We start from the raw sequence: 16229 nt of genomic DNA, 5'->3' as shown, positions 1-16229 counted from the left end.
CTTCGTCTAGCTCTTCCCGGGGGATCCCGAGGCGTTCCCAGGCCAGCCGGGAGACATAGTCTTCCCAACGTGTCCTGGGTCTTCCCCGTGGCCTCCTACCGGTTGGACGTGCCCTAAACAACTCCCTAGGGAGGCGTTCGGGTGGCATCCTGACCAGATGCCCGAACCACCTCATCTGGCTCCTCTCGATGTGAAGGAGCAGCGGCTTTACTTTGAGTTCCTCACGCTATCTCTAAGGGAGAGACCTGGAAACTCATTTGGGTCGCTTGTACCCGTGATCTTATCCTTTCGGTCATGACCCAAAGCTCATGACCATAGGTGAGGATGGGAACGTAGATCGACCGGTAAATTGAGAGCTTTGCCTTCCGGCTCAGCTCCTTCTTCACCACAACGGATCGGTACAACGTCCGCATTACTGAAGACGCCGCACCGATCCGCCTGCCGATCTCACGATCCACTCTTCCCTCACTCGTGAACAAGACTCCTAGGTACTTGAACTCCTCCACTTGGGGCAGGGTCTCCTCCCCAACCCGGAGATGGCATTCCACCCTTTGCAAAATCCAGTTTCAAATAATAATAGTAATAATTAAAAAAAATATCAATGGCATATCAAATAAAATTTTAATAAAAATGTTATGCCTTTTTTTCCTATTTGCAATCTTCTGAGGTAAATATCAAATTTTTTCCACAGGCTAATAATACATTTGAAAATAAAACAATAATGAATGAACCAAACATTCAAGCCTTGAAGTGGCAAGAGAAAATGCATGAATAAAACGTTAATTATTGGTCAGTTTGCTGGAAGTTTCCCGGAAGAGTTAGTGTTGCAAGGGTTTCTGGGTATTTGTTCTGTTGTGTTACGGTGCGGATGTTCACCCGAAATGTGTTTGTCATTCTTGTTTGGTGTGGGTTCACAGTGTGGCGAATATTTGTAAGTTGTTTAGACAGCCACCCTCAGTGTGACCTGTATGGCTGTTGACCAAGTATGCTTGCATTCACTTGTGTGTGTGTGTGTGCGTGTGTGGTGGTGTGTAAAAGCCACAAATATTATGTGACACGCTGTTAGTATGGAGGAAAAGCGGACGTGACGACTTGTTGTGGAGAATGCTAAAGGCAGTGCCTTAAATGCACGCCCCCAATATAGTTGTCCAGGTGGAAATCGGTAGAAATTCGGGAGAATGGTTGCCCCGGGAGATTTTCGGGAGGGGCACTGAACTTCGGGAGTCTACCAGGAAAATTAGGAGGGTTGGCAAGTATGAGTATTAGCGGCGAATGCGGTGTTACAGCAGCACCGACGCTGTATAACACCGGCGGGCCAGTTTTAATACTAAATTGATATTGCCTCAAGGGCCAAATTAAATTACACGGCGGGCCAGAGTTTGACACCCATGATTTAGGGCATTGTAGAAGTATGAATACGTCCACTCATTTGAACGGGAATTTCCTGGAAATGTGGGAATTTTGGGAAAACCGGGAATCTTTGAAGATACGGATACTAGCACAATTGTCCTCGATGATATAAATAGGTTGGAATTTTTTTTAGAATCGGTTGAAAAACATTGACGCAATTTTGAATTGAGAATGGGTATTTCGAAATTCCTGGAATTTCTGAAAAAAAAAAAGACGGGAATTTTTCGGGGAAAAAAACAAAAGCATTTTTTGTCCCAATTTAGGAATGTTTTGAACGTGGAACGGTCAAAAACAGTTAAAAACATGTGGACTGTGAAAACTTTCCAGGAAGAGGTGAAAATAGGGCTTTGGAAAATGTTTGGAATTCCTGGAATGTTTTTGAACTTCCATCCATCCATCCATCATCTTCCGCTTATCCGAGGTCGAGTCGCGGGGGCAGCAGCCTAAGCAGGGAAGCCCAGACTTCCCTATCTCCAGCTACTTCGTCTAGCTCTTCCCGGGGGATCCCGAGGCGTTCCCAGGACATAGTCTCTGAGCTCCACCCGGATGGCAGAGCTTCTCACCCTATCTCTAAGGGAGAGACCTGGAAACTCATTTCGGCCGCTTGTACCCGTGATCTTATCCTTTCGGTCATGACCCAAAGCTCATGACCATAGGTGAGGATGGGAACGTAGATCGACCGGTAAATTGAGAGCTTTGCCTTCCGGCTCAGCTCCTTCTTCACCACAATGGATCGATACAACGTCCGCATTACTGAAGACGTCGCACCGATCCGCCTGTCGATCTCACGATCCACTAACTTGTACTTCGATAGTCCAAGTTGAGTGGAGTGTGTGGACGGTGGAACGGTTCGAATCGGGTGAGAAATGTGGGATATGCAGTAGGTTGTAAATTTCCCATTCATTGTCAATGGGGAGAACGTTCGGGGAAAAAACAGGAATTTTTGGAAAGGGAAAAATGTTGTGATATATCGGAAGAGTAGAGTATGTGGATGGTTGAAAGGTTAGAATCAGGTTTAAAGGGGAACATTATCACCAGACCTATGTAAGCGTCAATATATACCTTGGTGGTGCAGAAAAAATACCTTTTTTTTTTTTACCGATTTCCGAACTCTAAATGGGTGAATTTTGCCGAATTAAACGCCTTTCTGTTTATCGGTCTTGTAGCGATGACGTCAGAACATGACGTCTCCGAGGTAACACACCCGCCATTTTCATTTTCAATACATTACAAACACCGGGTCTCAGCTCTGTTATTTTCCGTTTTTTCGACCATTTTTTGGAACCTTGGAGACATCATGCCTCGTCGGTGTGTTGTCGGAGGGTGTAACAACACTAACAGGGAGGGATTCAAGTTGCACCACTGGCAAGAAGTTGCGAAAGTGTCTGCAGCCAGACCCCCATTGAATGTACCAAAGTGTCTCCACATTTTACCGGCGATGACAGACATGGCACAGAGATGTATGGATAACCTGCAGATGCATTTGCAACGATAAATTCAACGAAATCACAAAGGGGAGTTTTGTTGATGCTGACTTATGTGCTAATCAGACATATTTGGTTGCGGCGTGACTGCCAGCTAATCGATGCTAACATGCTATGCTAATCGACGCTAACATGCTATTTACCGGCGGTGCTAAAGCAGACATGGCACAGAGATGTATGGATAACCTGCAGATGCATTTGCAACTATATTACGTTTCCTTCCACCCACATTTAATGCTAAAAAAACCACTTACCAATCGAAGGATTTAAGTTGCTCCAGTGTCACAAGATGCCAAAGCCCTGATCGTTTGGTCCGCACATTTTACCGGCGATGCTAACACAGCTATTCGGCCATGCTATGGCTATGAATAGCGTCTACAGCTATTCGCTCAATAGCTTCAGTTTCTTCTTCAATACTTTTATACTCCAACCATCCGTTTCAATACATGCGTAATCTGTTAAATCGCTTAAGTCGCTGAAATCCGAGTCTGAATTCGAGCTAATGTCGCTATATCTTGCTGTAGTATTCGCCGTTTTTTGATTACTTTGGCAGCACTGTATGACGTCACAGGGAAATGGACAGTCGCATCGCAAATAGCGAAAATCAAGCACTTTAAAGCTTTTTTTAGGGATATTCGGGGACCGGTAAAATTTTGAAAAAAACTTCAAAAAATACAACAAGCCACTGGGAACTGATTTTTATTGTTTTTAACCCTTTAGAAATTGTGATAATGTTCCCCTTTAAAAATAGCGCAATATTTGGAAAAATACAGGCATTGTAGAACTATGAAAAAGTCTATTTATTTCAATGTGAATTTCCTGGAAATTTCCGAAAAAACCTGAATCTTTGAAAATATTGATACTGGCACAATTGTCCTAGATGACATGAATGGGTCTGTGTTGGGATTTTTAGAATCGGTTGAAAAATGTTGACGCAGCAGCAGTTTGAATTGAAAATGGGTATTTCGTAATTCCTGGACGGTCATGGGGAAATTTTAATTTGTACGTAAAAAAAAACCAGGAGCATTTGTTGTCCCAACTAAGAAGAATGTTTTGATGATGTTACGGTCAAAAACGGTTGAAAAATGTGGACAGTGAAAATTTTCCAGCAAGAGGTGAAAATAGGGCTTTGGAAAATTTTATGAATTCCTGGAATTTTTTTGAACTTGTACTTAGATAGTCCAAGTTGAGTGGAGTGTGTGGATGGTGGAACGGGTTGAATCGGGTGAGAAATGTGGGATATGCAGTAGGTTGTAGATTTCCCATTCATTGTCAATGGGGAGAACATTTCGGGGAAACCAGGAATTTTTGGAAAGGGAAAAATGTTGTGATATATCGGAAAAGTAGTGTGTGTGGATGGTTGAAAGGTTAAAATCAGGTTTAAAAATAGCGCAATATTTTGAAAAATACGGGCATTGTAGAACTATGAATACATCCATTAATTTGAATGGGAATTTCCTGGAAATTTCCAAAAAAAAACGGACTATTTGAAAATATTGATACCGGCAAAATTGTCCTAGTGTTGGGATTTTTAGAAATCGGTTGAAAAATGTTGACGCAATAGCAGTAGGAATGGAAAATGGGTATTTCGGAATTCCTGGAATTTCCGAAAAAAAAACGGGAATTTGTTTGGGAAAAAAACAGGAGCATTTGTTGTCCCAACTAAGAAGAATGTAAAACATGGCGCACCGTCTTACATACGTCACATACTGTCGCGCTTGCAACGTCATACGCCCTCGGCGAGCAGGAAAGGTAAAGTTAGCTGTGGTGCTAGCGGCGAGAGAGAGAAGGTAAGAATCTGGTAACAGATGAAGGAAGAAATAATTCCCAAGAAAAACAGCAGGGGGTCCATTGTCCGGCGGTGGTTTGGCTTCAAGCGGGAAGATGTCGAACAGACAACCGTGATATGTCAAGTATGCGGCAAAAGCGTTGCTACAAAAAGTAGCAGCACTGCTAATGTAGCATCATTTAAAAAGTCATCCGCTAGAGCAGGGGTGTCAAACTCAAATACAGAGTGGGCCAAAATTTTAAACTGAACAAAGCCGCGGGCCAAGGGTTGAACAAATTAACCTTTTAATAGGGACCCAAACAAGTTTTGCATTGAATATTGAACAAGCAAGGCTTATATAACTTCATAGTGACATGCAAAATCGAGTTTCAAATAATAATAATAATAATAGTTAAAAAATATCAATTGCATATCAAATAAAATTTAAGTAAAAATTAGTACCTCGTTTCTATTTGCAGCCTTCTGAGGTAAATATCAAAATAAACTTTGTCCACAGGCTAATAATACATTTGAAAATAAAATAACAATAATGAATGAATCAAACATTCAAGCCTTGAAGTAACAAGAGAAAGTGTATGAATAAATTGTTAATTATTGCTCAGTTTGCTACACTTATTTGCTTGAACAATCAATATGGAACAAGCAATAATTATATAACTTAATAGTGCAAAATCAACATTCAAAAAACAAACATAAAAAAAAAAAAAAAGGTCAAATAAATACAATTCAAATAAAACATTTAATGCCTCTGTTCTATTTGCAGCCTTCTGAGGTAAATATCAACATTACATTTTTCCACAGGCTAATAAATCTTAAAATAATAATGAGATAGGTGGGGTTGGTGGTGGGGGGCGGGTTTTGGTGGTAGTCAGTGCTGCAAGGGGTTCTGGGTATTTGTTCTGTTTATGTTGTGTTACGGTGCGGATGTTCTCTCCAAATGTGTTAGTCATTCTTGTATGGTGTGGGTTCACAGTGTGGCGCATATTTGTAACAGTGTTAAAGTTGTTTATACAGCCACCCTCAGTCTGACCTGTATGGCTGTTGAGCAAGTATGCTGGGCATTCACTTAAGTATGTGTACAAGTTGCATATATCATGTGACTTGGCCGGCACACTGTTTGTATGGAGTAAAAGCAGACGTGACAACATAATGTAGATAACGCTAAAGGGAGTGCCTTTATAGTACCGGCGGGCCAGCTTTAATGTTAATTTGATTGCCTCAAGGGCCAATTGAAATTTTACAGTGGGCAATATTAGGCCCGCGGGCCAGAGTTTGACACCCATGCGCTAGAAAGTGCTTGAAACTCCGCATGTCAACATCTCCGGCCGGTGCTACACCCGCAAAATGCCCAAGCAACCATTTCCAAATCACCATAAATGAACTACTGTATTTCCTTGAATTGCCGCCGGGTATATAGTATGCGCCTGCCTAGAATTACTGCCGGGTCAGACTCGTTTCGCAAAATATTATTTTTATTAGCGCATGTCTAGAATTTCCGCAGGGTCAAACTCGTCACGTCACGAGTGACACTTCACTTGTCATCATTTTCAAAATGAAGGAGGCTGATTTCAATAATTTGAAATCGCATAAAGGGAAGAAGATTAAGAGCTATTTAGTAGGATTTAAGGTCCAAGCTATTGAATATGCTAAAAAGAACAGTAAGCAGCTATGTTTTATTAATATACCATAGCTGCGTGTGTCAAATATGAGTCATTAAATGACTCCCGCCTCCTGGTGGTAGAGGGCAATAGTGATCCTTCTTGCGACTACTCGGCTGCAGAAGAAGTGACAACAAGCAGCAAGAGTGAGCAGCGACCGTTTATTTTTTCCTCTCGCTTGCACTTTTAACATGGAGGATTACATATCTGAAATAAAACAGTTTTAAAACTGGACTTTCAATAGAAGCAGGAGGTGATAAAGGAAGATCTCCATCGAGACAGAGACTTTTAAAACTGAAGAAAGATAAGGAAGACTTCTATAAACAAGTTATTGATGCGCATGGACTTCATTTATAAGTAAAGGTAAGACCATAATAAAGTTTTTTTTATGAAATGTGCTTTTCATGTTGGTATCCTTACATCACACTCAAATGTATAAGCGCAGGCCTAAATTTTGTGCATACCTTTGGTAAACGCCGGGGTGAGAAGAGGCTTTAAATTAATTACCGCCCCGGCGGTAATTCAAGGAAATACGGTAGTCAACAAAAGGAGATAACGTCCACAGGAACTTACCACATCGTGAAGGACACACACTCTTTGATTTCCTATAATGCAGCTCATTTTTTCTTTGACGGTTATTGAAATATCTTTTGTGACATCATGCACAAAAGTGCACTTTATTTGTTTTAAACTACTGTAGTGGCGCTCTGTACAAAAAGGGCACTTTAATTTAGTGTTGTTTTGATCTGTCATCTTAGTGCTTGGGATGTTTTCCTGCTGGCTCCGCTGTGAACGGGACTCTCGCTGCTGTGTTGGATCCATTATGGATTGAACTTTCACAGTATCATGTTAGACCTGCTCGACATCCATTGCTTTCCTCCTCTCCAAGGTTCTCATAGTCATCATTGTCACCGACGTCCCACTGGGTGTGAGTTTTGCTTGCCCTTATGTGGGACTACCGAGAATGTCGTAGTGGTTTGTGCAGCCCTTTGAGACACTAGTGATTTAGGGCTATATAAGTAAACATTGATTGATTGACATTATGTTAGATCCACTATGGACTGGACTCTCACTATTATGTTAGATCCACTATGGACTGGACTCTCACTATTATGTTAGCTCCACTATGGACTGGACTCTCACTATTATGTTATATCCAGTATGGACTGGACTCTCACTATTATGTTAGATCCACTATGGACTGGACTCTCACTATTATGTTAGATCCAGTATGGACTGGACTCTCACTATTATGTTAGATCCACTATGGACTGGACTCTCACACTATTATGTTAGATCCACTATGGACTGGACTCTCACTATTATGTTAGATCCACTATGGCCTGGACTCTCACACTATAATGTTAGATCCACTATGGACTGGACTGTCACTATTATGTTAGATCCACTATGGCCTGGACTCTCACACTATAATGTTAGATCCACTATGGACTGGACTCTCACTATTATGTTAGATCCACTATGGCCTGGACTCTCACACTATAATGTTAGATCCACTATGGATTGGACTCTCACACTATTACGTGAGATGCACTATGGACTGGACTCTCACACTATTATGTTAGATCCACTATGGCCTGGACTCTCACACTATAATGTTAGATCCACTATGGATTGGACTCTCACACTATTATGTTAGATGCACTATGGACTAGACTCTCACACTATTATGTTAGATCCACTATGGACTGGACTCTCACTATTATGTTGGATCCACTATGGCCTGGACTCTCACACTATAATGTTAGATCCACTATGGACTAGACTCTCACACTATTATGTTAGATCCACTATGGACTGGACTCTCTCACTATTATGTTGGATCCAGTATGGACTGGACTGTCACTATTATGTTAGATCCACTATGGACTGGACTCCCACTATTATGTTAGATCCATTATGGACTGGACTGTCACTATTATGTTAGATCCATTATGGACTGGACTGTCACTATTATGTTAGATCAACTATGGACTGGACTCTCACTATTATGTTAGATCCACTATGGCCTGGACTCTCACACTATAATGTTAGATCCACTATGGATTGGACTCTCACTATTATGTTAGACCCACTATGGACTGGACTCCCACTATTATGTTAGACAACTATGGACTGCACTCACACTATTATGTTAGATCCACTATGGACTGGACTCGCACACTATTATGTTAGATCCACTATGGACTGGACTCCCACTATTATGTTAGATCCACTATGGACTGGACTGTCACTATTATGTTAGATCAACTATGGACTGGACTCTCACACTATTATGTTAGATCCGCTATGGACCGGGCTCTCACTATTATGTTAGACCCACTATGGACTGGACTCCCACTATTATGTTAGACAACTATGGACTGCACTCACACTAGTATGTTAGATCCACTATGGCCTGGACTCGCACACTATTATGTTAGATCCACTATGGACTGGACTCTCACACTATAATGTTAGATCCACTATGGATTGGACTCTCACACTATTATGATAGATGCACTATGGACTGGACTCGCACACTATTATGTTAGATCCACTATGGACTAGACTCGCACACTATTATGTTAGATCCACTATGGACCGGACTCTCACTATTATGTTAGACCCACTATGGACTGGACTCCCACTACTATGTTAGACAACTATGGACTGGACTCTCACACTATTATGTTAGATCCAGTATGGACTGGACTCTCACTATTATGTTAGACCCACCATGGACTGGACTCTCACATATGCGGTCCTCTCCAAGGTTTCTCATAGTCACTGTCACCGACGTCCCACTGGGGTGAGTTTTTCCTTGCCCTTATGTGGGATCTAAACCAAGGATGTCGTTGTGGCTTGTGCAGTCCTTTGAGACACTTGTGATTTAGGGTTATATAAGTAAACATTGATTGATTGATAGTGACATCATGCACAAAAGTGCACTCATAGATTGTTTCAGTCTTGCACTGTCTGTTTTGGAAATGACATGAATGTTTGTGCCACTGCTTAACAAATCCATCCATCCATCCATCCATCCATCCACCACGGATGGATGGATGGATTTATTGTGTATCGTGACATGGCCTAAAAAAAAAAATCAAGATATTAATAAAATGACCAGCCCTAGTACCACATGCAATATATTTTCATTTCTGATGCATGTTTTTGGATTTTTAAATGTGCCAGAAAATAACCCGTTTTGTACACTGTTGATGTGCAGTAGTGCGCACATGTCTTTCTGTACAGTATTTCCCCAGCAATGGTCATGTGGTGACATCATTGATGCTATTTTGAGCGCTAATCACATCACTGAAGACCTGGGTGGGGTTTTGTTTTGTTTACCTGTGAGACCTGGACTCCCTGCAGACCACACAGATGAGGCTCTTGTCGGTCCGGCAGTAGAGTTTGAGTTCCTTGCCGTGTTGCTCGCACTTGCCGTCCGCCTTCTGCGGCTTGGGGGGCGACAGGCCCGAGTCCAGAGACTCCACCAGGTTCTGCGCCAGGTAGTTCTTGGTGAAGGTCCTCTTGTTGAACACCTGGAAGGAGTTCAAAAGGTCATTTTGGCCGTTACTATTTGAACAGAAACAAAACACCGGAACGGGAAGTTGAAGATAAGAAGTGAAACATTGACACTATCACACAACACAATAAACACAAAAAGTAGTAGGTCTTGTAAGAACGAAAAAAAAAAATAAAAAAATAAAAAAGAAACCTCGGCTTAATAAACAATTACATTTTTCAGCTCAACTCATAAAGTTGCGCTCATGATGCAGCAAGTTGAGCGATCCAGACACGTTTGTTACTGGACACTTCCTAATAAGCCTCGGGGACTTTGTGAAAGTAACATGCAACTATAATCATTTGATACGTGTTTATATTGAGGCATGTGCTGTTTTACACTGCAATGTCCTAACAATGATTAGTGTGCTTAGCTGTTGTGTAGCTGCAAGCTCTACCGGTAGTATATTGCCTAGCACGGTCACCTTTTGTAAATGAATTTGGCAAAAGTAGAAGAAATAGTGTGCTTTTAGGCGTCAACTGGCTGTCCGGCGTTGCGCAAGAAAACCCGACTGCTCGTATCGCACATGATATCGCACAGAAGTGAACACGACTGCTGGTATCGCACATGATACTGCACACAAGTGAACACGACTGCTGGTATCGCACACAAGTGAACACGACCACTCGTATCGCACATGATATCGCACAGAAGTGAACACGACTGCTGGTATCGCACATGATACTGCACACAAGTGAACACGACTGCTGGTATCGCACACAAGTGAACACGACCACTCGTATCGCACACAAGTGAACATGACTGCTTGTATCTCACACAAGTGAACACGACTGTTCGTATCGCACATTTTATCACACACAAGTGAACACGACTGCTTTTATCGCACATGCTATTGCACAAGTGAACACGACTGCTTGCATTGCACCCAAGTGAACATAACTGCTCGTATCGCACGTGCTATCGCACACAAGTGAACGCGACTGCTTGTATCGCACACAAGTGAACACGACTGCTCGCAGCGCACACAAGTAAACGCAACTGCTCGTATCACACATGATATCACACACAAGTGAACACGACTGCTCGTATTGCACATGATATCGCACAGAAGTGAATACGACTGCTGGTATCGCACATGATACTGCACACAAGTGAACACGACTGCTGGTATCGCACACAGTTGAACACGACTGCTCGTATCGCACACAAGTGAACATGACCGCTCGTATCGCATCGCACACAAGTGAACATGATTACTTGTATCTCACACATTCTATCACACACGAGTGAACACTACTGCTCGTATCGCACATGCTATTGCACAAGTGAACACGACTGCTTGCATTGCACCCAAGTTAACATAACTGCTCGTAACGCGCGTGCTATCACACACAAGTGAACAGGACTGCTTGTATCGCACACAAGTGAACACGACTGCTTGTATCGCATAAAAGTGAACACGACTGCTCGCAACGCACACAAGTAAACACAACTGTCGTATCACACATGATATCAAACACAAGTGAACACGACTGCTCGTATTGCACATGATATCACACACAAGTGAACACAACTGCTCATATCGCACACAAGTGAACACGACTGCTCGTATCGCATCGCACACAAGTGAACATGACTGCTTGTATCTCACATGATATCGCACGCAATATGACTGCTCGTATCGCATGCAAGTGAAAACAACTTGTATCGCACGTTATATCGCACACAAGTGAACACGACTGCTCGTATCACACACAAGTGAACATGACTGCTCCTGTCGCACACAAGTAAACACGACTGCTCGTATCGCACACAAGTAAACACGACTGCTTGCGTCGCACATCAGTAAAAACAACTGCTCATATCGCACATGATATCGCACACAAGTGAACACGACTGCTCTTTTCACACACAAGTAAACACGACTGCTTCCGTCGCAAATAAGTAAAAACAACTGCTCATATCGCACATGATATCGCACACAAGTAAACACGACTGCTCGTATCGCACATAAGTAAAAACAACTGCTCATATCGCACATGATATCGCACACAAGTGAACACGACTGCTCTTTTCACACACAAGTAAACACGACTGCTTCCGTCACAAATAAGTAAAAACAACTGCTCATATCGCACATGATATCGCACACAAGTGAACACGACTGCTCTTTTCACACACAAGTAAACACGACTGCTTCCGTCACAAATAAGTAAAAACAACTGCTCATATCGCACATGATATCGCACACAAGTGAACACGACTGCTCGTATCGCACATGATATCGCACACAAGTGAACACGACTGCTCTTTTCACACACAAGTAAACACGACTGCTTGCGTCGCACATAAGTAAAAACAACTGCTCGTATCGCACATGATATCGCACACAAGTGAACACGACTGCTCGTATCGCACATGATATCGCACACAAGTGAACACGACTGCTCGTATCGCACATGATATTGCACACAAGTGAACAGACTGCTCGTATCGCACACAAGTAAACACAACTGTCGTATCACACATGATATCACACACAAGTGAACACGACTGCTCGTATTGCACATGATATCACACACAAGTGAACACAACTGCTCATATCGCACACAAGTGAACACGACTGCTCGTATCGCATCGCACACAAGTGAACACGACTGCTCGTATCGCATCGCACACAAGTGAACATGACTGCTTGTATCTCACATGATATCGCACGCAATATGACTGCTCGTATCGCATGCAAGTGAAAACAACTTGTATCGCACGTTATATCGCACACAAGTGAACACGACTGCTCGTATCACACACAAGTGAACATGACTGCTCCTGTCGCACACAAGTAAACACGACTGCTCGTATCACACACACAAGTGAACATGACTGCTCCTGTCGCACACAAGTAAACACGACTGCTCGTATCGCACACAAGTAAACACGACTGCTTGCGTCGCACATCAGTAAAAACAACTGCTCATATCGCACATATCGCACACAAGTGAACACGACTGCTCTTTTCACACACAAGTAAACACGACTGCTTCCGTCGCAAATAAGTAAAAACAACTGCTCATATCGCACATGATACCGCACACAAGTAAACACGACTGCTCGTATCGCACATAAGTAAAAACAACTGCTCATATCGCACATGATATCGCACACAAGTGAACACGACTGCTCTTTTCACACACAAGTAAACACGACTGCTTCCGTCGCAAATAAGTAAAAACAACTGCTCATATCGCACATGATATCGCACACAAGTAAACACGACTACTCGTATCGCACATAAGTAAAAACAACTGCTCATATCGCACATGATATCGCACACAAGTGAACACGACTGCTCTTTTCACACACAAGTAAACACGACTGCTTCCGTCGCAAATAAGTAAAAACAACTGCTCATATCGCACATGATATCGCACACAAGTGAACACGACTGCTCTTTTCACACACAAGTAAACACGACTGCTTCCGTCGCAAATGAGTAAAAACAACTGCTCATATCGCACATGATATCGCACACAAGTGAACACGACTGCTCTTTTCACACACAAGTAAACACGACTGTTTCCGTCACAAATAAGTAAAAACAACTGCTCATATCGCACATGATATCGCACACAAGTGAACACGACTGCTCTTTTCACACACAAGTAAACACGACTGCTTCCGTCACAAATAAGTAAAAACAACTGCTCATATCGCACATGATATCGCACACAAGTGAACACGACTGCTCGTATCGCACATGATATCGCACACAAGTGAACACGACTGCTCTTTTCACACACAAGTAAACACGACTGCTTGCGTCGCACATAAGTAAAAACAACTGCTCGTATCGCACATGATATCGCACACAAGTGAACACGACTGCTCTTTTCACACACAAGTAAACACGACTGCTTCCGTCGCAAATGAGTAAAAACAACTGCTCATATCGCACATGATATCGCACACAAGTGAACACGACTGCTCTTTTCACACACAAGTAAACACGACTGCTTCCGTCACAAATAAGTAAAAACAACTGCTCATATCGCACATGATATCGCACACAAGTGAACACGACTGCTCTTTTCACACACAAGTAAACACGACTGCTTCCGTCACAAATAAGTAAAAACAACTGCTCATATCGCACATGATATCGCACACAAGTGAACACGACTGCTCGTATCGCACATGATATCGCACACAAGTGAACACGACTGCTCTTTTCACACACAAGTAAACACGACTGCTTGCGTCGCACATAAGTAAAAACAACTGCTCGTATCGCACATGATATCGCACACAAGTGAACACGACTGCTCGTATCGCACATGATATCGCACACAAGTGAACACGACTGCTCGTATCGCACATGATATCGCACACAAGTGAACAGACTGCTCGTATCGCACACAAGTAAACACAACTGTCGTATCACACATGATATCACACACAAGTGAACACGACTGCTCGTATTGCACATGATATCACACACAAGTGAACACAACTGCTCATATCGCACACAAGTGAACACGACTGCTCGTATCGCATCGCACACAAGTGAACACGACTGCTCGTATCGCATCGCACACAAGTGAACATGACTGCTTGTATCTCACATGATATCGCACGCAATATGACTGCTCGTATCGCATGCAAGTGAAAACAACTTGTATCGCACGTTATATCGCACACAAGTGAACACGACTGCTCGTATCACACACAAGTGAACATGACTGCTCCTGTCGCACACAAGTAAACACGACTGCTCGTATCGCACACAAGTAAACACGACTGCTTGCGTCGCACATCAGTAAAAACAACTGCTCATATCGCACATGATATCGCACACAAGTGAACACGACTGCTCTTTTCACACACAAGTAAACACGACTGCTTCCGTCGCAAATAAGTAAAAACAACTGCTCATATCACACATGATATCGCACACAAGTAAACACGACTGCTCGTATCGCACATAAGTAAAAACAACTGCTCATATCGCACATGATATCGCACACAAGTGAACACGACTGCTCTTTTCACACACAAGTAAACACGACTGCTTCCGTCGCAAATAAGTAAAAACAACTGCTCATATCGCACATGATATCGCACACAAGTGAACACGACTGCTCTTTTCACACACAAGTAAACACGACTGCTTCCGTCACAAATAAGTAAAAACAACCGCTCATATCGCACATGATATCGCACACAAGTGAACACGACTGCTCTTTTCACACACAAGTAAACACGACTGCTTCCGTCACAAATAAGTAAAAACAACTGCTCATATCGCACATGATATCGCACACAAGTGAACACGACTGCTCGTATCGCACATGATATCGCACACAAGTGAACACGACTGCTCTTTTCACACACAAGTAAACACGACTGCTTGCGTCGCACATAAGTAAAAACAACTGCTCGTATCGCACATGATATCGCACACAAGTGAACACGACTGCTCGTATCGCACATGATATCGCACACAAGTGAACAGACTGCTCGTATCGCACATGATATCGCACACAAGTGAACAGACTGCTCGTATCGCACATGATATCGCAAGGAGGCGGTGGGTGGGTTGGTTCAAAGGGCGGGAGTTAGAACGTGACGTCACGACCAAGACTTTAAAGCGCTGAAGATGCTAACGTTAGCGAACAGCTAGCTCGTCCAACAAATGACGTGTCCAAAACAACATGGCGGGTATTACCACCCCGCAAGAACAAATGGGGCGACATTAGTGTCGCCGGCGGGACAATTGGGCGACATTACCGTCCTACACTGCGGGCACTGGTAGCCATAGTCTCCGCCATTTTCGTCCCAGTGCATGGAGATGCAAAAGTGGCAGAAATTGTGGCCGCACTTGAGGATGACAGCGTCCTTGAAGTAGTCCAAGCAGATGCCGCAGGTGAGCTCCTTCCTCAGGACGTCCCCGGACGAAGCGGCCATGTTGTGCTGACAAGGCGACACGACAACCGCGGGAAGACTTCTTCTTGTTGGAGAGCTGGGATGAAAACACCGGAAGCGAGCCGGTTGTGGTGCGGCGTCATCAGGCCCTGGCAGCCAATCACGTTCCGCCCTTTTCTTCTGGGTGGGCGTGACCAAAGAGGCAACGTTGTTGTAGGTTACAGCTATGTCCGCTAGATGGCGACACGTTGCGGCAAAGTCCAGAACGACAGTGTTTAATGGAGGAAATGTCTTCTTTGAAGTGAAAATAATGAGCAAATGTATTTTTTTTTTCATCAAAAAAATAGACCTTTTTGAAGGCAAGAGTTACTTCTTGGGTACTGATTAATACCAAGGGCTACCAGTTTGATACACACTTAAATAATTGCCAGAAATAG

General features: G+C 43.1%; 1 protein-coding gene across 1 annotated transcript in view; it reads right to left on the bottom strand.

Moving 5' to 3' along the window:
* The window catches only part of trim47 (tripartite motif containing 47), a 49714-nt gene extending 33781 nt beyond the window's left edge, over positions 1-15933 (bottom strand). The window contains exons 1-2 of the mRNA XM_061896830.1: positions 15658-15933; positions 9693-9886 (exon numbers count right to left, since the gene is read on the bottom strand). Coding sequence (XP_061752814.1) covers positions 9693-9886; positions 15658-15834 — 371 coding nt within the window. The 5' untranslated portion in view covers positions 15835-15933. The remainder of the gene's footprint in view (positions 1-9692; positions 9887-15657) is intronic.
* Between the last annotated feature and the right edge of the window lie 296 nt (positions 15934-16229).

The sequence above is a fragment of the Nerophis ophidion genome, linkage group LG04 (genome assembly GCF_033978795.1).
Source record: "Nerophis ophidion isolate RoL-2023_Sa linkage group LG04, RoL_Noph_v1.0, whole genome shotgun sequence".
NCBI classification, from domain to species: Eukaryota; Metazoa; Chordata; class Actinopteri; order Syngnathiformes; family Syngnathidae; genus Nerophis; species Nerophis ophidion.
The sequence above is the reverse complement of the archived record's forward strand: the minus strand, read 5'-3'. Positions and strand labels throughout refer to the sequence as shown.